General features: G+C 42.6%; 1 protein-coding gene across 17 annotated transcripts in view; it reads right to left on the reverse strand.

The window, feature by feature from the left end:
• Positions 1–15,462: 15,462 nt before the first annotated feature.
• Positions 15,463–24,927, reverse strand: part of TCF4 (transcription factor 4) — a 378,340-nt gene continuing 368,875 nt past the window's right edge. For all 17 annotated transcript variants that reach the window (XM_055126998.1, XM_004616146.2, XM_055127010.1 and 14 more), the window contains 3 exons: positions 22,277–22,506; positions 21,422–21,562; positions 15,463–21,237 (listed from right to left, as the gene is read on the reverse strand). In XM_055126998.1, the coding sequence (XP_054982973.1) occupies positions 21,426–21,562; positions 22,277–22,506 (367 nt within the window). In that variant the 3' untranslated portion in view covers positions 15,463–21,237; positions 21,422–21,425. The remainder of the gene's footprint in view (positions 21,238–21,421; positions 21,563–22,276; positions 22,507–24,927) is intronic.

Consider the following 24,927-nt stretch of genomic DNA (forward strand, 5'->3'; position numbering starts at 1 on the left):
GGGGCATTGGAGGTATACTACAGGCTCATAACAAGAGACTCTGCATTATCTTAGAATTAAGATTTAAGCCTTCATTATGTTATGATTATGAGTCTTTGTTTAAATTTTAATAATTAAATAAGTATTTGGAAATAGAGAGTCTCTTGCCCGCACGCCTGGCTATCTTCCCTGAGGGGCCCTAGAAGGGGATGGGCTCCAGCTTCCCTCCCCACCCCAAACAGAGCTCCCGGCAGCTGAAGACCACCGGAACCTAGCTACAGCCATGCTCGAGGCCCCTCTCCACACATTCTGAAGGGCCTCACGCATGAAGGTACCGACAGAGGAACCCAGGTTTGTGTAATCCCATCAACGGCCAACATCCAGAGACTTAAAAGCAAGCTCCCAGAAGATATCTTGTAGCCTACTTCTCCCTCTGGGAGAAACTGGCAAGCTTCTGAGAGTTTCCTGCCCACATGGGACAACCTTGCAAGCTTCCCATGGTGTATTCATATGCAAAATCCAGTAACAAGCTGGATCCCATTCCCCTGACCCTGAAAGAGCCTCCCAGACATGGTTGGGAGGGCCGAGTCCAGAGAGACTTCTAAGATCTCAGGGAAAGGACAAATGGAGAGGTTACTGAGCCCACTCAGAAATCGATGATTAACGGGATTTTGTGAATATTCCACTCACGTGATTCGTGAGTGGAATATTTATGATAGATATATGTTTCTATATCACTTTATTTCTTTAAAAAATATTCTGGGAACCCCAGATACTTGGTGAAAAGATACCAAAGAAGCATTAAAATAAACGTGTTTTTGAAAACCAACAAGATTATTAGCTGAGGTGTACTGAAATGAATAATAATTCCATCTTCTCAGTGTGTTCAGAGAATGAACAAATTCCTAAAGTGGCAGAATAAGAGGTGTCATTACTGAGGGCTGTTCCATAAGAGCAGGTAAAGCCTTTTTGGTATATTTCCCAGAAACTTGAAAAATGAATGACTCTAATGACTGGATAAGAAACCCTTTCATAATTCAGGTGGTTTCCAATTCTGTGCTTTCATCACCACTGAAGGGACCTAATCGGATTGTCAGCTGAGAGATCTTTAGGTGTAATTTTTGATGATAGATGCCTCCAGAGGGGTTCAAAGGACTGCAGGAGTTCAGAGATTCTGGTGCCTTCGAACTGAACTTCTTTCTCACCTCTCTGTGCTTGTGCATACAAGATTTCTCAATAGATACCACTATTCACAACAAAGTAGGAAACGGACCTATGCACACACTTATTAAAACACTAAGTGGTATTCATTCATGGGCAAGAAGGTTGCTGGTGGGAGGGAAGAAATGGCTACCTATTTCATTGGATTTGCTTTCCCATAAATTGGTTAAATGTCTAATAACTGTAATATTTGAACTGTATTTAGGGTATTTTACTTATTTGCTTATATGTAATCATAATAATAACTCCACTGTAGCACTGTCGTCCCATTGTTCATCAATTTGCTCGAGCAGGCACCAAAAACATCTCCACTGTGAGACTTGTTACTGTTTTTGGCATATCCAATACACCATGAGTAGCTTGGCAGGGCATGCCATTCGGGCAGGATACTCCCGGTAGCTGGCCGGGCTCTCCAAGAGGGATGAAGGAATTGAACCCGGGTCAGCCACATGCAAGGCAAACGCCATGCAAATGCATGGCCACCCGGTTAGAATCTCCGTGGAGCGCGAGCCGGAGCCGGTACCGGTCCCGGCCCAAGACTGCCCCTTCTTTTTTCTTTTAAAGAAAAAAAAGGTATGCCATTAAATCATATTTCTAGTCCACTAATTTCACTTTAAAAGAAATGCAAAGAATCAAGATAAGAGCAAATTCATGGTACATATCAAAGTGGAAATCTCAAGAATTCCTTTTTTGATGTGTTCAGTTCTTTGGGCCACAGTATTTGAGTGCTCTGGGCCTACTCCTGGCTCTTAGCTCAGGAAAAACTCCTGGTGGGTTTTGGGGGGCCATACAGGAATAGTCTCAGTGGGCCATCTCCAAGGGAAGTGCCCAATGGGCAATATCTCTCTAGCCAGCCTTTTACTTCCCTTCCTTCTTTTATTCTCTTTTCTTTTTGCTTTTTAAAAAAATAAAAAAATTAAATATAGATTAGATTTGTAATCTATAATCATTAAATATTATTTTGTTAACTTTTGCATGTATAAAATAAATGTAAAATATTATCACTGTCACTGTCACTGTCATCTCGTTGTTTACTCAGGCGATTTACTCGGGCAGGCGCCAGTAATGTCTCTATTCATCCCAGCCCTCAGATTTTAGCAGCCTCTTTTCATTCGTCTTTCCCAACAGTTGGAGGCTCTTTCAGGATCAGGGGAATGAGACCTATTATTGTTACAGTTTTTGGCATATCAAATACACCACGGGGAGCTTACCAGGCTCTGCTGGGTAAAATATTATAAAATATAAATAAATAATTTTTTAATTGTTTTCTTTTCTTCTGTTTACTGGTCACTAAATACTGAACTTGACACTGGTAAACCAGATGAAGATCCCCATCTTCACAGAGTTGACAGTCTGGTGGGGAAGACAGATCTAGAACAATCTGCTAAGAAATCATTGCAGGATTAGGGTTGCGGTAAATACTGTACGAACCCTTGTGGGAAGCAGGAAGTCCCAGCAGTGGCGTGGACACCTGCCTGCAGCAGGGGCGCAAGTCTCCGTGTGGCACTGTGAGCAGAACAAGAAGAGTGGGCTGAGGCGAAAGCACAGGAAGCGTGGCACTTGCCTTGCATGCTGCAGGTGCCTGTTTGACCCTATGCACTGCATATGTTTCCCCCACCCCTACCTCCAGCCCTACCTGCCACCCCCAGCTCTGCCAGGAGTCTCCCCTGAGCACAAATCCTGAGCATGGGTGTGAGGATGGGGGTGCGGGAGAGGGCCAACCCCATCCCCGCTCTAGCTATGACCCCAAACAAGTTTTCTTCCGCATCTTCTGCATTTATTTTCTTCTTCCTAAAACAAATCTAAACTCTGATGAGCATTTCACTTTGAACCATCGTGTCCATGAGATTCACGGCCATGAGATTCTAGAGTTGACATATCTTCACCTCAAGAAAGTGTAATGATAGATTAGATGATCATACATTTGAGGTTGTGTGTGGGGATATCCCTGTTCCATTGGTCTGCAGCTCTGCCTTTGTTCCAGTACCATGCTGTTTTAATTGTTACCGCTTTGTAGTAGAGTTTAAGGTTGGGGAGGGTGATGCCTCCCATCATCTTTTTCCCAAGAATTGTTTTAGCTATCTGTGGGCGTTTATTGTTCCATATAAATTTCAGGATTGCTTGCTCCGCTTCTTTGAAGAATGCCATGGGTATCCCTATAGGGATCGCGTTAAATCTGTATAATGCTTTTGGGAGTATTGCCATTTTGACAATGTTTATTCTCCCTATCCATGAGCAGGGGATATGTTTCCATTTCCTCATGTCCTCTTTTATTTCATGGAGTAAAAATGGGCTTAGAACTCGACCTGACACCATGCACAAAAGTCAGATCAAAATGGATTAAAGACCTCAACATCAGACCACAAACCATAAGGTACATTGAAGACAAGGTCGGCAAAACCCTCTACGATATTGAAGATAAAGGTATCTTCAAAGATGACACGGAACTAAACAATCTAGTAAAAATAGAAATCAACAAATGGGACTACATTAAACTAAAAAGCTTCTGCACCGCAAAAGATACAGTGACCAGAATACAAAGACTATCTACAGAATGGGAAAGGATATTTACACAATACCTATCAGATAAGGGGTTAATATCAAGGGTATATAAAGCACTGGTTGAACTCTACAAGAAGAAAACATCCAACCCCATCAAAAAATGGGGCGAAGAAATGAACAGAAACTTTACCAAGGAAGAGATACGAATGGCCAAAAGGCACATGAAAAAGTGCTCTACATCACTAATCGTCAGAGAGATGCAGATCAAAACAACCATGAGATACCACCTCATACCACAGAGACTAGCACACATCCAAAAGAACAAAAGCAACCGCTGTTGGAGAGGATGTGGGGAGAAAGGGACCCTTCTACACTGCTGGTGGGAATGCCGGCTAGTTCAGCCCTTTTGGAAAACAGTATGGACGATTCTCAAAAAACTAGAGGTTGAGCTCCCATTTGACCCAACAATACCACTGCTGGGAATATATCCCAGAAAAGCCAAAAAGTATAGTCGAAGTGACATATGCACTTATATGTTCACCGCAGCACTGTTTACAATAGCCAGAATCTGGAAAAATCCCGAGTGCCCTAGAACAGATGACTGGTTGAAGAAACTCTGGTACATCTATACAATGGAATACTATGCAGCTGTTAGAAAAAATGAGGTCATGACGTTTGCATATAAGTGGATCAACATGGAAAGTATCATGCTAAGTGAAATGAGTCAGAAAGAGAGAGACAAACATAGAAAGATTGCACTCATCTGTGGAATATAGAATAATAGACTATAAGACTAACGCCCAAGAATAGTAGAAATAAGTACCAGGACATTGTCTCCATGGCTTGGAGGCTGGTCTCTCATTCTGGGTAACTCAGGGAAGGGACCACCAAGTAAAATGTGGTTGGAGGTCATGTGGGGGAAGGGTGATGCGGGCCGAATGCAGACTAGAGACTGAACACAATGGCCACTCAACACCTTTATTGCAAACCACAACACCTAATCAGAGAGAGAGAACAAAAGGGAATTCCCTGCCATAGTGGCAGGATGGGGTGGGGGGAGACGGGACTGGGGAAGGGGGGAGGGATATTGGGTTTACTGGTGGTGGAGAATGGGCACTGGTGAAGGAATGGGTTATCGAACTTTGTATGGGGGAAACATGAGCACAAAGATGTATGGATCTGTAACTGTACCCTCACGATGACTCTCTAATTAAAAAATAAACTAATAAAAAAAAGAAAGTGTAATGATAAAAAAACACCTTACACGTATATACATTTGTTTCTATTACCTCTATAACAAAAAGTCCATATGAAGTATCTAATCAAGATAAATAAATGGGGAATGCATCTACAAGTACATATGAAGGGAATTATATAACAATCGATAAATGTTTTTGGAAAGGAAAGAATGTCTTATGGGACAGAGCAGCGGGGGGACCATTGAGAATGAATTATGCAAATTATGTTCCTCTGCGAAGGTCATATGTTTAAAACCCTCTCCCCAGTGTGACCGTACTTGGCCACTGAGCCTGAACTGGTGTCATAAACACGAAGGGAGGTCATACAGGCAGAGCCTTCCACAGATAGTACTGGTGTACTTTTAGGAAGAGGAAGAGTTAGCAGAGTTCACTTTCTTTCCATTTCACAGTGGGAGGGGGTGTAGTTGGGCCATACCTTGTGGTGCTCAAGGAGTATTCCTGGCTCTGTGCTTGAGAGTGAGCCCTGGAGATGTTTGGGGACCATGTGCTGCGCTAGGTAGAACCAGGCTTGTCCTATGCAAGGCAAGGGCTTCACGCTCTGGCCTAACTTTTCTCCTCCGTTTTCCACTAATGTTTTTTTAATGAATTTATTTTATTTTTTTTCAAATGACCTCTCCGAGGGATATACATGATAAACTTTCAGTATTTGTATTGCTAACCATAATTCCAGAGAGAGAGAGAGAGAGAGAGAGAGAGAGAGAGAGAGAGAGAGAAGAGAGTGAGAGAGTGTATGTGTGTGTGAGAGAGAGGGAGGAGAGAGTGGGAGAGAGTGTATGTGTGTGTGAGAGAGAAAGAGAGGAGAGACTGAGAGAGAGTGTGTGTGTGAGAGAGAGAGAGAAAGAGAGAGAGAGAGAAAGTATCTGCCATAGAGGCAGGTGGATGGAGGGTGAAAGGGAAACTGGGGACTTGGTGGTGAGAAATGTTGGAACATTAAATGACTGAAACTCAATCATGAACAACTTTGTAACTGCGTATCTCATGGTGATCCAATTAAAGAAGGTCTAGTCACTAAGCCAGGAGGAGGCTTCACCGGAGACCACCTGACTCTGGGACTTGGCATCTTCAGTGCTGTGAAGAAGAAATGCCTGTCGCAGGGAGACTCAGCCTGGGTGTTATGCTATGGATGTCCCAGTGGACTGGCTAGAAGATACACTCAGAACCAGAGAGGAGCTTCTCAGGACTCCATATGCCCAGATTCTTGGGATATTTTATAGATCCCAAAGCTGCAAACTAGCATCCATGCTCATTCTCATCTATCTACCTCTATAGATCTTATCTCAGATTGTTTTCATATTCTTAAAGTTTATTTAAGATCCCAGAGGTCTTTCCTTTATATGGGTCATAACCTTTAATGATTATCATATTAGAAATCAAGAAGGGATTTTGAAAATCCGTCTTTATTCACTTAAAAACCAACCCCAAACCCCAAAATCTTCCAGAAAAGCCAAGTTTTAACATGAAGAATAATATTTTCCAAAACAAGAAAATTAATGAGAAAAGTGGTATTAGTTTTCATTTTTATAAATCTCTTTAATATCTGCCTTAATAGAAGACAGCTGGATTCTCATGTCTGCTTCTGATTTTAATCTGTTACAGTACGTTGCTTTGAAAATTGGAAGAAAATCCAGACACAGATATGTAAAAGGAAGAGAGAAAAATACTTAATAGTCTTTCAGATTATTTTGGATATTCTTTCTGGATACTATACCAAAACCTGACAAGTCATAGTATTTAATGATGAGCTGTTAGGTGGATTCAGAAATCATAACAAATGTTTATACCCAGGCACGTTAAAATCTACGAGTCTTATGTGTTAAGAACATCCTTTGTTTGTGAATGGATATGGAATCTCAAACTATGGTCATCTGAATATTGGTTCACTGTCTAGGGAATACATTTAACTCTAGTAGAGCATCCAAATCATCTTTGTTAATAACATCACTTGAATGCTTCAGAAAAGTCTGTTTGGGAGAAATGTTCAGGTTCATAGCAATCAGTACATGTTTTCCAAATTTTTAGTTCTGTTTGACAGTATTATGCTGAGTCTCTAGGAATTAGTCTCAATTCAGAGTCAGTGCCTGAACCCTCCAATTTGATCCTCTCTCCTTCAGTGCTCAAAGCACTGACACATGTGCCTTGGGTTCAATCCTTGACAGTGCGTTGTATCCAGAGCACTTCTAGGAATAGGGTTTCTCTCAGCTTGCCAATAGGACTGATGTGGATGGACATTTTCTAGGTGACAAATCTCCTCTTCCATCCCAATCTCCTGAAGGTTTTGAATAATCTCCACTGCAGAAAACAAATACAGTGAGGGGAATTTGAATTCTATTTGGTGCAGGCCAACTTGGGGTACATGGTTTAATTAATGCATCCAAGAAAACCATTAGAACCGTTTCTAGCCACTTAAAACTGAAGCTTGAATTAGAAATCTCTGCTTAGTCAGCACTGGTCAATAATTTTGGCTTGATTATATATTATTCATTTGGATCCCCGGTTTTTTGGCGGGGGGGGCACATGCAGCAGTGCTCAGGGGGCCATCTGGGCACTGATCAGTGATATAAGGTACTGGGGACCCAACTCGGGCCTCTGGCACTCCATTTCTCTGAGTTATTTCTTGGGTCCTTTAATCTCACATTATTATAGTCATTCACAACATATTCTCCAGGTTTACATCAATATAATTTAGTAAAAAAAAAAAATCCCATATTCTTCAGTAAGGATTACACTTTCTCATGGGACACGCTTTGTCATTGGGTGCCAGCTAGGATTAAAGTTTGTTTAATCTAAACACGAGAGTGTGTTTAGTTCCGAGGAGCAGCAGTACCTCAGAGACAAGGAAATCTGTATAAACGCTTCAGGCAAGTCTAATCTCGAGGACAGCAGCGGTAGGGCCATGTCGGCTGCTGTGGACACTTGGCAGAATTCAGTTCACCTTCGTCTTGTTTGAATGTTCCCACTCCGAGATGCAGGCTCTGTTCCTTGCCAGCCGGTGTCCCAACTTTAACTGAGTCTCACACTAACTTCAATCGTGGGCAACTGGCTCAAGGTTGGAAATCAGTTTGCACTGCAGTTCACCACCTGGTTTTATTGGTTTTCCAAAGGAAACCTTGTGGCTACAGGAGAAAAAAAATACTTTCAGGGCAGTGGCAGATATTTTCTAATTCTTTAGGTAGGTGTTAAACTGGGTCCTTAAAGTCTTTTGTTCATCCCTTTCTTTCCCGCCATGATCTCTAGCCCAATTTCAAAAAAGCAACGGTCTACTCATAACTTGATCAAAATGCTGTAGGCCAGTAACTACCTGCTCACCCAGAGCTATGCCTTCTGTGGGCACTTGAGTATAAGTACTTTCCAGTGATAGAGTCACTACTTTGCTGTTGCAGGCTGTAGGCTACCAGTGACCCATCGTGTTGACATCAAGAGAGTTTCAACCTGATCAGATTAGAGAACCAATTCACAAAATCTACAACTAATTTTGGGAATTCTGAGGGTTATTATTATTCTGTAGTTTGGGCATATTTTCAGGAACTCTGGGTAAATCATTGTTCTCAATTTCTTGCAGATGCATGGAAGGACATTATTCTTTCGTCTCGTGTTTTTGATCCCTCGGTCAGATTTTTCCTGGGGAGGCATTGGAACAGGTGGCACTTAGAGCTGCACCAGGAACTTAGAGCTGCACCAGTGACCTTCACTGGTGTCACTCTTGGTCTTAACTTACACAGTGGGAAACTTTCCGTAGACTTTCCTCACACACAACACAAACAAGATGTGGGACCTAAAACGCAGAGCTGCACCAATTGTCACTGTCACTGTCACCCCTTTGCTCGTCGATTTGTTCGAGGGCACCAGTAACATCTCTCATTGTGAGACTTATTTGTTACTGTTTTTGGCATATCCAATACGCCACAGGTAGCTTGCCAGGCTCTGCTGTGCAGGCACGATACTCTCGGTAGCTTGCCGGGCTCTCTGAGAGGGGCAGAGGAATTGAACATGGGTCGGCCTCGTGAAAGGTGAACTCCCTACCACTCTGCTATTGCTCCAGCCCGCACCAATTGTACCTCTACTAAAACCCACAGTCACTTCCTGTGGTCCACAGACAGTCCGAAGTTCCCTCTTGTCATTTAGGCCCCCAGTTTCCTCCTCTTGACCCTCAATTTATACCCTGTTCCTACAGTTGAGATGGGAATTGCTTAGTGCTTCAAGAACTAGGACCAGCATATCACAGCCCAGTTTTCTCCCACAGATTCGGTCCCTCCCACCCAACCAAGCATTGCTCTTTGCAAGACTATTAATTTTTTTCCAGCACTGGGACTATGGATTTTTTTCCCCCAGCACTCATGCATGCAGGCGTAAGACCATAGGCTGACTTCTTAAGGGAAAGTTGAACCTTCCTCAACCTTGAGCACCCACTTAGCAGGCGCCTAAGAAAGGGATGAAAAATCTGTCAAGTTACAAGTTGTGGTGACCTTTCGACTGTGTACGGTCACGGGGACCTCGTTAAATATAACTCTTGGAAAGGTTCCTGGGTAAGTTCCGAGACCAGCTTTCAGTGCTCCGAGCTGGGCCGTGAGCTGTGTGGCTTCAGGCAACACAGAAAGAGTTCCAGTTGCTTTCTGTGCTGGCAGAAGAGCTAAAGGAATCTGTCCCAATGACTTTATTAAATACTTTTCTTGCACATTGCTGCTTTGGAGGACTAACTCTGGCTCTTGTGGTTGCTGTTCCCGCTAGACCATATACTCCTTGAGTGGCATCTGGTCCACTGTATTTATCTTTGCTCCGTTCTTCCCCTTCAAACAATCTTTTTTTTTTTTTTTTTTGCTTTTTGGGTCACACCCAGCGACGCACAGGGGTTACTCCTGGCTCTGCACTCAGGAATCACCCCTGGCAGTACTCAGGGGACCATATGGGATGCTGGGAATTGAACCCGGGTTGGCCGTGTGCAAGGCAAACGCCCTACCCGTTGTGCTATTGCTCCAGCTCCCATTCTTCCCCTTCAAATGGTATTGTGCTCTATGACACTAAACACTGAATTTGGGCTCAGATGGTTGGAATTTAAATCCCATCTTGTCACTTAGTGGAATCATGATCATTAAGTAACTTGATTGAGGGTCTCTTGTATTCCTTTGTAAATCTCAGAGTATTATTATAGAATACTATTCCTATTTATTCTAGTTCCCTCTTGGAGAGCCCGGCAAGCTACCGAGAGTATCCTGCCCCCATGGCAGAGCCTGGCAAGGTACCCGTGGCATATTTGATATGCCAAAAATCAGTAACAAATCTCACAATGGAGACGTTACTGGTGCCCGCTCAAGCAAATTGATGAAGAGCGGGATGACAGTGTAACAGTGCTATTTATTCTAGCATATATGCTCCATGGAAAAATTTTCACTGATTTTAGCATGAGCAGTCAGATGATGGTTTGGCTTCCAATACTACCCATCTCCCATTGACCGTTTTGGGCAGACTGGAGCGATAGCACAGCATCTAGGGCGTTTGCCTTGCATGCAGCCAACCTGGGTTCGATTCCTCCATCCCTCTCGGAGAGCCCAGAAAACTACCGAGAGTATCCTGCCAATACAGAAGATCCTGACAAGCTACCTGTGATGTATTCGATATGCCAAAAACAGTAACGAGTCTCACAATGAAGATGTTACTGGTGCCGCTCGAGTAAATCGATGAACAACGGAACTGCAGTGCTACAGTGCCCATTGACCTAATGCTGCTACATGTTTCTTCACATGTGGCATGAAAAAGTAATGGCCATCAGTTAATATAGTTATGTAGAGGAGTTAAAAGCCACAAACTGGTATTGGGGGAGGTAAATACACTTACTTTTTATAGTTCAATGAATTGAGAGATTTTTTTTTTGACGTGTTGCAGTCTAACAAAAGGGCTCAAATATTTTACTTGTTTCTTTTTTCATTTGTGCTTACTTTATATTTGCAAGCGATTTTAAGGTTCTTGGAAAAGAAGTTTCCTTTCTTCCCAGTACCCAACTAAGTGCTTCTGATCTAATGTCTATGATACCCAGATGTTATTAACTCATCCTTTTTTTAAAAAAAAAAAAAAAAAACAATGTTCATCAGATGTTCCTCAGCGGAATCCAGAGAGGGGAAGCAATGGGGTTTGACTGAGAATTGGAGAGCGGATCCCTGGCTGAGGGGAGAGTCGGGGTCGGGGGCAGATTCTGGGGAAGCTCAACAGTCTGGGGAAAGACTGTAGAAGCAGAGGTCAGCCTTAGGGGAGGGTGGGGGCAACCCACAAGTAGAGTTCATTCTAAATTAGAAGGGGCTTCAGACATATTTTAAGTCAAGCCAAGGATTCCCTCCCGACTCCAGACAAGTCCAGCTGCTGCGGGATGGTAAACGGTCCACGGGCCTGACATCAAACACATCTGCAGGATTTCGTGCTGGTGATTCACACTGACCACAGCACTGGGAGCCAGGCTTGCTCAAAGTGTGGATGGAGCACAGAGTTCTTAGGTTAGCCCCGAAGCTCTAGGAAATAACTGAGGGAAGGGCACCCAAGGGGAAACAAAGCTGTCTCGCAGATAGCCGCTGCGGGAACACTTTCTTCCTGAGACAGTCCCCTCCGTTTGCAGGGTTTTCTAACGTGGCATAGCTACGCAGGAGCTTGATGCAGTGCCAGAGAAAGTGGGAAGGAGATTCTGGGAAGATGTACTTGCATGAATCACATGTGATTTCCTGACAATAAGGGAAGTATGGGGTGGGGGAGGGGCAAGAAATTGCAAACGGAGACCGGACACTGCAAATAATTCAACTGCAGGTGTGTAAAGGCTTGTATGCCACACAGTCTTGATGGATGTGATGTGACTGACCCTTCCTAGCTGCCAGCAGTGCATGGACTATGTCCCAAACTTGGTCCCAGCTCACGGAAGAGTTCATTCTATAGCATGGATAGATGGAAACATGTATAGCTGGTATAGATGGAAGACCCTTGTGATCATGGGAAAGAAGACTTCTTACCCCTCACCGCTCGTGTTTGGCACTGCGCTTCGAATGTCTTCTCAAGCAAGAATTGCTTATAAGAGTAAAGCTGGTGATCGTATTGCTCACCCACAGAGCCTTCACCCAAGCAGTTGTTGCTAATCATACTTCATATACCCATTCTGGGGTCTTCCTAGCTCAGGGGCCCGCTCAGCTTACATGAGGATGTCCTCTACTCCCCTCTTATCCTATCCCTCCATCCCCCAGGGCTTCTCAACTCCTTCCTGAAGATGTCTGAATTGAATCTCTTCCCTTCCTTACTTAGGGTCTCCGCCTCAAGGGGTTTTCAGGTCTTCATTTACAGCCCCGCATTCTGAAGTCCCGCACCATCCCCATTGGTTCTTTTTGTTCTGTTTCTCTTGCTTCCTCAACTCTGTGGTCCTGGGCTTCGAGAGGGACTGCCACTCCATACCTGTTAACCCTATTGCACCGGGCACTTGAACACGGAGGGGACACATGAGCTGGGTGAGCTGGGAACATACCGCTATGCTCCTGAGCTACCCTCACTTTCTCGGAAAACGACAGGCTGCCTTTGTTTATCCTTCAGATCCCAGAGTAATTATTGCTTCCATTTCTGCTCACCCCCAGGGCTCGCTCTGCACCTGTGAGTTTCTGATAACTCTAGCTGGAAAGAGGTCAGCCAAAGGTTGCCAGGTATTGTTGTGTGCAAGAGGGAAGAGGGTGACAATTTGAAAAGGCGCTGTCAAGTTTATGCCATCCAAATTCCATCCCAACAGGTCTAAGTCATGATAGTGAAGGATTTGCCAGGGTTTCAGATCTATTTTCTGTTCTATGTTAACTGCAGACCTCTCCCCTCTGGTCACTTTGGCACGTGTCCTGCCTGCCCCAGACCCACCCCAGGGTCTCTCCACCCTGCCCCTGCTTAGTCTGATGCTGCCCAATGGCTTGGACTGTGGGTCCTAAGGATGCAGCCGTTGTCTTCAATTGGATTTGTTCATTACGGAGGGACTGTTATGTTCTTATTGCTTGGTGCTTTGCACCTGATCAGCACCAAGAAAGTAATGACTAGTGTTTTAACTCTTCAGTTTGTATTTCCTGTAGGTATCTCGCCATTCCCATCTTCTTACTGCTCAATACCCATTGCCAAGGAAGGAAGGATGATGATGACCAATCAATGGGACAAATCCTAAGAGGTGAGTGGATTTTCCACTATTGTTCAGTGGGATGGTTAGGTGTGCATGTAATACATCTCCGTAAGAATCTGAGGCCTAAGGAGCTCTTCAGACTACAATTAGATGCCTCTCCTATCACTCACGTAGGTTCTAACGCAGGTTCATGTATGGCAAAGTAGGGCCCTGGATTGGGTTCTGGAACAGGGAAGGACACTAATGGGAAAACTGCTGAAATTCAGATATGGCACTCTTGTTGGTTTCTTAGTGATGACAAATGTACCAGTTACACAACATTTACCCCAGGGAAACTGGTTCACAAGCTAGACAGCAATGCTCTGTACTATCTTTGCAACTGCTCTGTACATCTAAACTTATTCCAGAATAGAAAGTTTATTTAAAAAAAAAGTGGGCCAGAGTGTCAATTTTAGTTTGCCTAACAGTCACATCTAGTTACAGCTTAACGATTTGTAGAATAAGATAAAAAGGAGAACTGCAGGGAGGCTAGAAAACTTGTCCATAGAAAAACAAAACCAAAATCCCTGAAAGTGTAGCAAGATAAAAGTCACACAATGGACTCACTGCAGATGGGCTAAGGAGGGCAAGACCATGTTAACATGTGAAGCCAGACTACTTACAGGGGCAGACAGCCACCGTGCTGGGTGTGGGTCCTTAGCACTGATCTAGAAAGGGATGCCTTCTTGATAGAACTCAGATGACCCAGGCAAGCTGCTACTGCCTAATTTCCTATAATGAAAGTGGCCTTCCTCTACCCCCAAATAAAGACGTGTAAAGCGGAAGAATCCCTTGCAAAAATGAAGTTGTCCTACTTTCTTTACAATGTTGTACCTTTTTGCTGAAGAACCAAGCTCCTCACCCAGGGATCGCTTACTATCAAAACCTTCAAGCCAGTCAGTTTGATTCTGTGAGGGCATTTTCATTCTGTGCTGGGCAAATTTCAGCTTCTTCTGAATAGAATTTTCATGCCAACACCAAAGCCATTCGACTTCTAAATATAGTGGAACAGATGTGAGGGCCATATTATTTTCCATGTTCTACAAAATGTCTTTTACCCAGAAAATCCAGACAGCAGTGTAGTTCTGAAGAAGCTCAGAGATCAACGTAAGTAGATTTGCTTCTATGTCCATTTTTCAAGCATCGATGCTGCATTGCCTTTATAGAGAACTTCCTTCATCTACAACCCATGAACAAGTGTCCATGGCTAGAATCTAGAGATCTACCAACTCCTAGCGTACGTGACATTTCATAGTATGTACTTGCTTCTATGGCGTAATCTCATTGTCTACAAGCTTGAAAGTGTTAAGAGCTTTGAGCCTACACTTCTTTTCATAGCAAAACACTAAACAAAAGAGCTTCTATATTTAGATACACATCCAGTGTTCTTAATGTCTGACAATTCAAATACCTATCATCGGACTGACTGATGTGACTCCTTTGAGCCCTCTGCACCCGTTTTTCTTGGGCTGCAGAACTATGCTGCTGTGTGTTGCCAGTAGCTGGTGCATTTTACCAGCCATGGCATTGTGTGTTTCTTTCCTGAAGAATTGAGGATTTGAACTTGAGTTCAACATTGTTCACCAAAGCTTTTAAAATTTAATGATTTCTCAGTAACACACCGAGGTCACACTGGCTCTTCTTGACCTTCTAGGTTTTCCAAAACGAGTCAAGCATCTTTGAAAAAAAAAAAAACAACAACCACATGCTCTGAGCAGTTAGCATCTGGACTGGTAACTAGTTTGAGGTGGGGGCATGATGGACTAAACAGGAGGCCTTTGGTTGCCAGTGTTAAGGGTCCCAGGTGCATATTTCAATGTATGATCCTAAATATCACAGCATACTTGTTCTTTTGCTGTTTTCCTGCTCATAAAGTGGCTTTCCAATAAAATGTCTTAGGCTGTGAGTTTAGAGAAACGGGGTATATAGTGGAAGCCTGGACTAAAAATTCCCTTGTTGTCCTATATATATAGATGGATCTGATTACAAGACTAAAAATGATTCCCTGTTTGAACTTCTTTAGATTTTCTTCCTATCATCAGGCTACTGTTACTGGGGTCTTTTTAACCTCTGGATAATGTGGCAATTTCTCAAGGCAACTTAACTTCCCTTTGAAAAATGAACAAAAGTTGAAGTATATTGTGTGGTCCTTTAAAATAAAGTAGATAAGTTAACAGACTATATATGAGACACTGAAATGGTGCCCAAGCACACTGTCCCCCTTTTAAGAAGTAGGTATAGGATCAAATATAATACTAAAAGACTAAATGCTTGTGGCTCTTTTATATATATTTAAAACACACAGTAAGAACATAAGAACATCTCAAATCATTTAGAAGGAAAAATTAGGGGTTATCAACCAAAATCTTTGGAAATTTCATAAAATTTAAATATCTGCAAACAATCCAACTGAAAAGAAAAAAAAATCCAACATTTGGCTATGGAGGGCACTTCACACGTGAACCAAATGGCATTATAACATTTTCCTTCTGGTAAACTAGTCACTAAACCCCATTAGAAAGAATACAAGAGCAATATGGAGACATCCCCAAATACCACATACTCTATTAGAACATTCTGTGATGAAGTGCTTATCTACCACGGGCGTTCCTTTCCATTGCATACATTACTTTACATTTCTACAATGCAATGTTGAAACAGCCTCCAAGTTTTGCAAAGTAGATAGATGTCCATTCTACAAAAATATTAACTTACAGTACATAACACTGAATAATTTTAATCTGTACATTTTTTTCCTCCCATAATAGGTGACACGCGTCAGTTTGTACAAGTTAGAAAAAAAAAATCTGGTTGTTTACATCTGGATTCATATTCAACAGAGTCAACCAGACCTGGAGGGATGGGGAAGAGTCTGAGAAAGTATAAATACAGTGTAATATTAATTGGGGGTAACAATATTCAACTCTTAACAAAGTGATACAAAATAAGTCATCTTAGATTTTTTTGACTGAAAAGATCTAGCTGAGAAGGTTCTGCCAAACAGTCGACCAACTGATCCAAAAGGTTAAGGCTGACTTGCCTTAGCAAGTTTCAGCACAACCGAAAACATTGGTGCAGTTCAGAGCTCTTCAAATGCATAGCTTCAGTGTTACACACACATTAATTATATTCCTTCAATTAGTTAATCCTCTAGACAGTTTCTTTGTGTTTTGCATGCATCCCGTTCCATTTTCATTAAGGGCATCTCTTCCTTGGTCAATCATGTGCTTTGCTTTTCAATTTGTTTTTGTGATTTTTTTGTTATGTTTTGTTTTGTTAAGCTGTCAATACCTCCAACACTTGGAAAATGAAATATAGATGCGGTTTTACTTACAGAAGAGAATCAGAGCTATATGGACAATGCAAAATGAAATGAAACAAGTGTCAGAAACAGTTTATAAAAATGGCACATTTATTGCTACAGAACGGTCATGTACATGACTTCATCGAATAACTACAGATGGGAAACAGGTGATGGCCTCGACCAAGCTGGGTTTGTTTTTGTCTTGAAGGAACTCCAGCATACAACCTGTTTGGACACTTCTACAAATCAGAAATACACCAAAAACATGAAAAAATCGAGGCACTCAGCCACACATTGAAAACAAGGTGTAACTGTTTTATCTTTTTTTTTGAAATGTTTTCCCTTTTTTTCTTTTTTTTTAACAATTTTTTTAAGTTTTTAATGCTGCAACTATGTGTACAGTCGCAAAAAATTTCCCACTGCGACCTACAACTAAAAAAACAAAACAAAAATAAAACAAAAAACAAACAAAAAAGCTACCATACAGTTTCATCTCAGTAACACATGGTAAAATAACATCTTTTAAATAGTAAAATAAAGTAACAAACTTTTACTCATAATGATTCCAAAAATCTACAAAGAAGAAATATTCAGAATCTGACAATTTTTTGTGTGTAATATTCATGGTATAAAAGGATTGCTCCTGCGAAAAATAAGCCAAATATATTTTTATTTTTAAATTTAGTTTTTTTTTTCCTACTAGGGTGTACTACAGTCTATTTTATAGCAAAAAGAGCACTAGACAAACAAAGCTTTATAACAAAAAGCCAGGCACTGATACATGGTAAATCTCTGCTTTTTTTTTTTTCTTATCTTCACTTAATTGCATCACAAGTAACAAGAATGAAAAAGGCCACAGTTCATATATTTTCACCATTACATATGTCTATAATACTTGAAATGAGTATGGCAAAACCAGCACTGCACAGAATGAGTCCACTTCAAGTCCCATGAGAAAGAGCATGTCTCGAAAGAAAAACAAACAAAACCAAAGCAAAATAAAGACAGGCTCAAAGGCCTGGATGCCCCATTTGTGTTGGAATTCATCATATTCCATCTTGACTTTTTTGTTTGTTTGTTTGTTTGTTTCCAGTCAGCCAGCAGACTAAATTTTTGTGCTTGTTTATGCTGAAATTGTTTCATTCCTGACTCAAGTTCACTTTTGGACACAGATCATATTTTGTATGTTGGATCCAAGATGAAAATCCTCTTTAACCCACGAGTCTTGGTTCAACCCCCTACCACCCCCCCACCCCCTCACCAAAACAAAGATAACAACTTAAAAAAAACAGCAACCTAAAAACAGGAAAAAAAGCAGAAAACAGAAAAGGAATCGGAAGACTGAATCAGAACCAGTTGCGTTACTGGGTGAACTGACAGTTGTATAAACATTAGTGTTCCTCGCAGCTACACAGAAGACAAATGGTAAAAATTTCTAGATGAACAGATCCCTATTCTGCATATTCATAAATTACTTGAATGTGGAGGTGGATCAACAGTTCCAAGTGGTTTTGAAAGTCCAAGTTCCTTAAACAGACCCCCAGCTTAAGCATCATCATGTATCTGTATCAATCAGTGGAGACCGAGATACAGGAGAATATGGACCCTTATGAGATTTTTGTATAGTACTTTAACCCTAACTGCCTTCTGCTAAAGTTTATTCAAAAATCCAGCGCAGGATACCAATATCTTACCTGGGTTTGAGAATTACAAAACAACGACAAAGAGAAAACACACTAAAAAAAAGGCCACATCTCCTTTCATTTTCCTCCTCTTCTTCTTTTATTTCTTTTAATGGCGAATCAACCCAATTAATAGATAGGTGCAGATCATGCCTCCACACCGAGTGAAAAGTAGCAAGCAGCTTTTGGTGGCCGTTAGAAAGGTCTTTTTTCTTTTTTCTTTTTTTTTTTTAAAATCTTTTCTTTTCTCCAAAGGGAATTCCACAATAGAGGTATCACATTACGGAGTAATGAATACATCAAAGCTGGTGAACAATAAGATTGCAGCTTTTACTCTGAGTGAGAACAAAATATAAAGCACCAATTTAAAAAATAACCAGATAACTACCATTTAATTTTTTTTTGCTTTGTTTACAGTTTTGAAAAACTTTTAAATCAGCTCTCTGAAGCACCTTTGTGATAACGTGTATCAAAAGTGCCATTCTTAAAATGTACATCCACGCAGGGAGTGTTTCCAGTTCCCTTTTAAAGAGTAAACACCATAGTTTCTTCTGTACACTTATCCTGAATGTGACCAGAGTAGACCTGCTTCCTATATAATATTGTTCCTAGGGATACCCGCCTTGGTAGACTATACAAAGTGAGTGCAGAATGTACCACTAAAAGGAAATCTTTAACATACTGAGGGAACAAGTCCATATGGTTTCCGTTACTCAGGAGGAGGGGAGAAGTATACAAATATTCTCAATATTCTCTTTCCGAGCCCTTTCTTGGGCCTCTGTTCACACATTTCACAGGAAAGCCTCTAAATAACTTTTCTTGAAGTCTGATTTCTGCTATTCTCCTAAGGTTTTAATCCACCTCCACATTTTAGGAACTTATCAACAAATCAAAGTATTTTAGTTTTTATCGCTACTGAACATATTTACAGTTTCCAACACACACACGCACACGCACAGCTAATCAAAATGTTTATGGGCTTGTAAAAGATGACCACGTGGTAACTATCTTATTTGTTCTTACATTTTCAGAAATGAACATAGAAATTCAGATTCTTGTAGCTCACTATTTCATTTAAATGAGACTTTTAAAAACCACACAGTTAAAGAAAAAACAAAACAAAAACCCATACAATGTATTAAAACACATAATAACAAGAGTCTACATGTAAAAATATAACTTTTACATACACAATTTCAAAATAATGATACGTTTGCCATTTGTTGCATAAAATTTACAAATGTATTTCATTACTATATAACTGGCAAAACAGGAGAACAGATGGAACATTTAGACCATTTCGATGGATTTATGGCATTTACTCAGTGCTGATAGGTGGAAAAACTACTTGAACAGGGATTTTTTTTTTCTTAATACATGCCAAGATTGTGTGGCTGTAAAAATAGAAACGAGTTAGAGACAAAAGGATGCTGACAAATACTTAACTAGGAGCACTATTTGTTTACTGCACTATACACCAAAGTCAATCATTATAAAGATTCACGATGGAAGTTGGTTCAATTGTGCCCAGACGTCAAAGCTAGCTATCTGATGAGTTGCTGTGCCATAACTTGATCTATGTTTCTATCAAATATGTTAAGTATAAACTTCATTCATACTGGCCAGAGAAATACTGCACTACCCCTCCTCAAGAAAGTGCAACTTAATGCTTTAGGACTTATAAGGCTTGTTATAATGCTGTATGATGATTGAATATTGGCATTTTTTTTTCTGACGAAGGAGGAGGCAGTTAAGTCATCTACGTTTTTAGTAAACCCATTTTGAAAAGAAAAAAAACCAAGAAAGCAACAAAATCAATCAGCTCTGTCACACTACTTGCAATTTTCTCATTTGATGGTTTTTGAACTTGACTTTTTTTTTTTTGTTTTTGTTTTTTTCCAAAAATCTGACCATGTATTCAGAAACGCCTCACTGCACACTACTTCGGCTACACATGTAGGTAACACTTGAATCATTTTGTTAAATCACAGCCACTTTGATTATGTTATGTTTCCGATGATATAAACATTGGAAGGCACAGTGGTAACATTGTAGCATTCTAACCTTGTACCTCTGAAAATCCCAGAATAGGGTCACAAACCGCAACATTACAATTCAGACAAAGTCATTTTGCCATGTCTTGGTAATGCTGCTTGTAATATCTACACATGATGTGACTTTTAAGTCCTGTGTTCCCAAAAGACTGGAGAAACAACTTTCTACTTATTTATGAATGAAAAGCAACATCGGGGTCAGCATTTCATCCTGCATTACCCTCCGGAAGCAGAGTTGGCACTACAGGTTACAATAACAAACCGGGGAAGGGACAGAAGAAATAAGACCAAAAAAAAAAAAAAATCCGTATTTACAGTAAAATATTTCTTTTAAAAAAGTTAATCAGTACTATTTTTTTACAGGAGAAAAAAGTCTGAAACAAATGAACAAAAGCTTACCATAGTCACTAAATTTTTAATATATATTTATATATATATTTATATATATATTTGTCATAGGTCTATAAGATCCATCTGTTCCTCCTACCCTAAGGAATGGCTAATGTCATCACTTTGTTGTCATCAGGACGTTTGCTGGTTTTGTTACTAGGGCAGCCTCGCTTCCCTTATTCAATATCCAGTAATTATAAACACTAGCTGACTTGAATACCAACAAAAACGTTCATGTAGTTTTCTTCAGAAGTACACTTTTTTCATTATTGCAAGTTTACAATTTTTTTTTTAAATTAAATATTTTTTTTTCAGACTTACAAATTAATTATATTTTTTTTTCCAAAAGAAGTTTAGGCACAAATGCATTGTTCCACAGTGTGGAAAGATTGCCATTCAGTCTCTGGGCTGCGTCTCAGCCCGCACACCCCGCTCTGCACGTTCTGAATGATATGTTAGAGAGAGTCGCCCCGCAAGTTGCACTTTTATTCTTTCTTTTTTTTTTTGTTTGTTTTTTCTGGGTTTTTTTTGATAATTGGGAATGCTGAAACCTCTTGCGTCTGCGATTCATAACTACTCAGACTTGTCTTATATTACAAAAAAAGGGGTTAAGGAGAAGTGTTTATGTGGGTTTAAGATAATACAGCTGTTAAGGAAGTGGTCTCTTGTATTAATGAAGCAATGTGGCAACTTGGACCTGAGAAGGAAAAAAGAAAGGAAAATTAATACATTTATAACAGAGGAAGTCAAGGCTTTATTTGTAAACTCTTTTCCTCAAGGGAAAATGTCTGTGAATGGGGAGGATGTGGGGGGGGGCGGGGGGCGGGGGCCTCCCGGGCAGGAGAGCGGGGAGGGCTTGGATGCGGCGGGCCCACACTTGCCCTTTTACATCTGTCCCATGTGATTCGAGGCGTCTCCCATCCCGGGGTGCGGGCCGGCCAAGGAGAGTGGCGGGGGCTCCGAGGACACCTTTTCTTCCTCCCTTCTTTTCAGACACGCTGCTTTCGGGTTCAGGTTCCTTTCTGCGGAGAGCAAGGCACAGACGAGGGTCACCGGGGGCGGTCCTGGCAGTGGGGGTCGTGCTCCGTGCGGGACCACTGACCCTCTTCCTGTCCCCACCCTGCTGCAGCACTAAGGTGCTCCGCTCCCAGGCGGGGTCTGGTCACCCTCAAGCCAGTAGGGCCCCGGGACCCGGCCAAGCCCTGGCCACTGTCCACCCCTGGGACCCCCAGGCAGCTGGTCTTCCTTGTAAGAGTCCCAGGCGTGGGGCTTGAGCAATAGCACAGCGAGTAGGGCCTTGGCCTTGCACGTGGCCGACCCGGGTTCGATTCCCAGCATCCCATATGGTCCCCTGAGCACCGCCAGGGGTAATTCCTGAGTGCAGAGCCAGGAGTAACCCCTGTGCATCGCTGGGTGTGACCCAAAACGCAAGGGGAAAAAAAAAAGGAGTCCCAGGCATGGTAACTGATAACGGGGGGGGGGGGTTGGCTGGGCTTTATGGGGGTCCAGGCCATGGCGGCGGGTACCCTGGGGATGACCAGCCTCTGGGGGCGGGGTCCAGGCCAAGGTGACCATTTCCCAGGGGCTGCCGGTCTCCAGGGGGGTGTCCAGGCCATGGTGACCGGTACCCACGGGCTGCCTGGCCTCCAGGGGGGATCCCGGCTTCAGCAGCTGACCCCAGACGGCTCTCTGCGGCTGCTCGGGGTGCCAGGCGGGGGGTTGGGCCGGGGGCTCACCTCGGACTTGCTGCTCCAGGCTGAGGATGACGGCCACGGCCTGGTGGAGGATGAGCAGCTTGGTCTGGGGCTTGTCGCTCTTGAGGTGGAGCTGCACCATGCGGCCGAGCTCCTTGAACGCCTCGTTGATGTCGCGCACGCGCAGGCGCTCGCGGGCGTTGTTGGCCATCCTCCGCTCCTTCTCCCGCTCGGCCTTCTGCTCCGGGGTCAGGTCCTCATCGTCGTTATTGCTGCACGACAAAGGGGGACGCGGCGTTTTCGGATGGTGCAGGGACAAGGAGGGCAGCTACGTCATTTCTACTGTTGCTGGCGCGTGCGGCTTTACCTGGCCGGGGGTTGTCCACCCGAGGCAGTCGGTGTCGCCTAAAGACGTTCACCCTCTCCTGCCCCGACACACACAGCAGAGGTCTAAGCTGGGGGAGGGGAGAGTGGCAGGGCACAGGTGCCTGCACTGCAGGACGGGGGAGAGGGGAAGCAAAGCTTCTCGGGACAACGCTCAACAGGCGATGACAAGGCCACAGGCGATGTGTGAGGCTGACACAGCACCGCAACAGCTGTGTTTGTGCGAACTTTCGGGCCAATGACACCTGGCACTTAACTCTCCATTGTAAGCTACACTACGGAGATGACTATCTGCAAGGGGAGTAACCTGGAGATGCAAGCGCTGGTGGAAAGGGTCAAAGATGTGAGCGTCTAGCAAGGAATAAGGCTGTCAATCACATTTCCGAGCTGGTGATATCGATTCACATCTCCCGGCACGTGGGAAGTTACGGAGCGAATCCACTGCACCCTATGTGAAAGCTGATTTAAAATGGCTATGAACCATCGCTCGCAATGGTGGCAGATTCTGGTTCGGAACCTTCCATTCGGAAAAATCTCGGGGTAGCTTCCAAATTTCAGTAAGGACCAAGCATTGTTGAAAAACCTCCATCACCCAGCAAGAGTAGTATACTGGAGGGCTGGAGCGAGAGCACAGAGGGGAGGGCATTTGCCTTGCACTCAGCCGACCTGGGTAAATCCCCAGCATCCCATATGGTTCCCTGAGGACCGCCAGGAGTGATTCCTGAGTGCAGAGCCAGGAGTAGCTCCTAAGCATCGCTGGGTGTAACCCAAAAAGAAAAAAAAAAAAAGGAGTGGTATCCTTGGGTTGTTAACACATGTTGCACAGAAAGATGACACATGTAAGCCAAGAACAGCTTGTAAGGGAGGGAGAAGGAAGACACCAAAGAAAGAGGCTGGAAGGCTTGGCTGCTCTTGCTAGGGGTTAAACTCTATTCCGGATGGGACTCCCTGTGGCTGGGAACAAGCAACTAAATTCAACTCATTGGGAAATATTCTCGTCCTTTCCCACCTGATCCTCCTGCACTTTCTCTGCTCATCCCTCTCCCCGCCATCAGCTGTGACCTCTGCTGATGCCACGGATATCAAGATTACTAATATTTCCTACCACGTTTTCTGACACAAATAGGAGGGTATAAGGAGAAAAGAGAACTGAATCCAGTCTCAAGTCATCCTGAAATTAAACATCTGGGTAATATTTTAATACACCAAACATGTGCCATACCTTTCACAAAGCAGACCTGAAAGTGTAAAATTGCTTCTCAAAGTTATTCAGGCTAGTAACCAAGCGGAGTTGGCTATTCACTTATAAATAATTTTGTTAAGCAAATAGAACGGCCGAGAATTGAAAAGCACTGTCTCATAACACAGTTCTGTGGGTGTCAGGAAATGTCACCAAAGCAGCCTTGTAAAATAAAACAGGTTCTTAAGAGCAAGTTAAAATGTTGTACTGAAACTATCCAGCATCTATTAATATGCCCAGGCAACAGTTGGGAGTTAAATAACCAAGAACCGAAAGCCCCTCCTTGGGATGTCTCACCACTGTGGCCAACAGTCAGGAAACTGCAGTGAAAATGGAAAGGTGTGAGCGAGAAGCTTTGGCTTCTCTGGAACTCATGAAAGGACATGTAATATAGCTGAGCTCAGAAGTCACATAAGTCACAGGAAAGGGCATCCCGTTCTTAATTCAGAAAGGCCACTAGAGCTCTCCTGGAGAACAACAGTCCTTAAGACTTAGTACTTTTAATTAATCGGAAATAAAAACCAAGGGAACTGCAGCAAAGAACAGGCATTGCTACGGTATTTAGAAAGTATCTCATTATCGAGTTAAGAGTTAAAATTAAGGCAAGATGGGCTGCAGTGATAGTACAGCAGGTACGGTGTTTGCCTGGCAAGGAATGATCCCTAAGTAGCGCCAGGAGTAAGCCCTGGGCATAGCTGAGTGGGTGTGACCCCCCCCCAAACAAAATCGCCAAATAAAAGCTTCCAGGAAAGGGATTCTAATACAGAGATACTGGATATTTGAGAAAACCAATCAGAATCTATTTTCCTATAGTTGTATTCTCTGAAGAAGTGAGTTTTCCAAAGGGGGAAGGAAACAGCAATTCACATATTGTTCCTATATTTATATATTGATAAGTTTAAGATAAAGCTGGGAAATAGGCATTTTCTCACTTTTGAGGTAAGAAAACAATACAGTTGCATAAAATCAGTAAGTTTTCAACATGGTTAAGACTTTTTTTTTAAAGAAATATTTTAGGAAGAACGTTTTGGATCAAATTTGAATACAGTTTCAAAAACCAACTGTTTGC

Source organism: Sorex araneus, chromosome 2 (genome assembly GCF_027595985.1).
Source record: "Sorex araneus isolate mSorAra2 chromosome 2, mSorAra2.pri, whole genome shotgun sequence".
Classification (NCBI taxonomy): domain Eukaryota; kingdom Metazoa; phylum Chordata; class Mammalia; order Eulipotyphla; family Soricidae; genus Sorex; species Sorex araneus.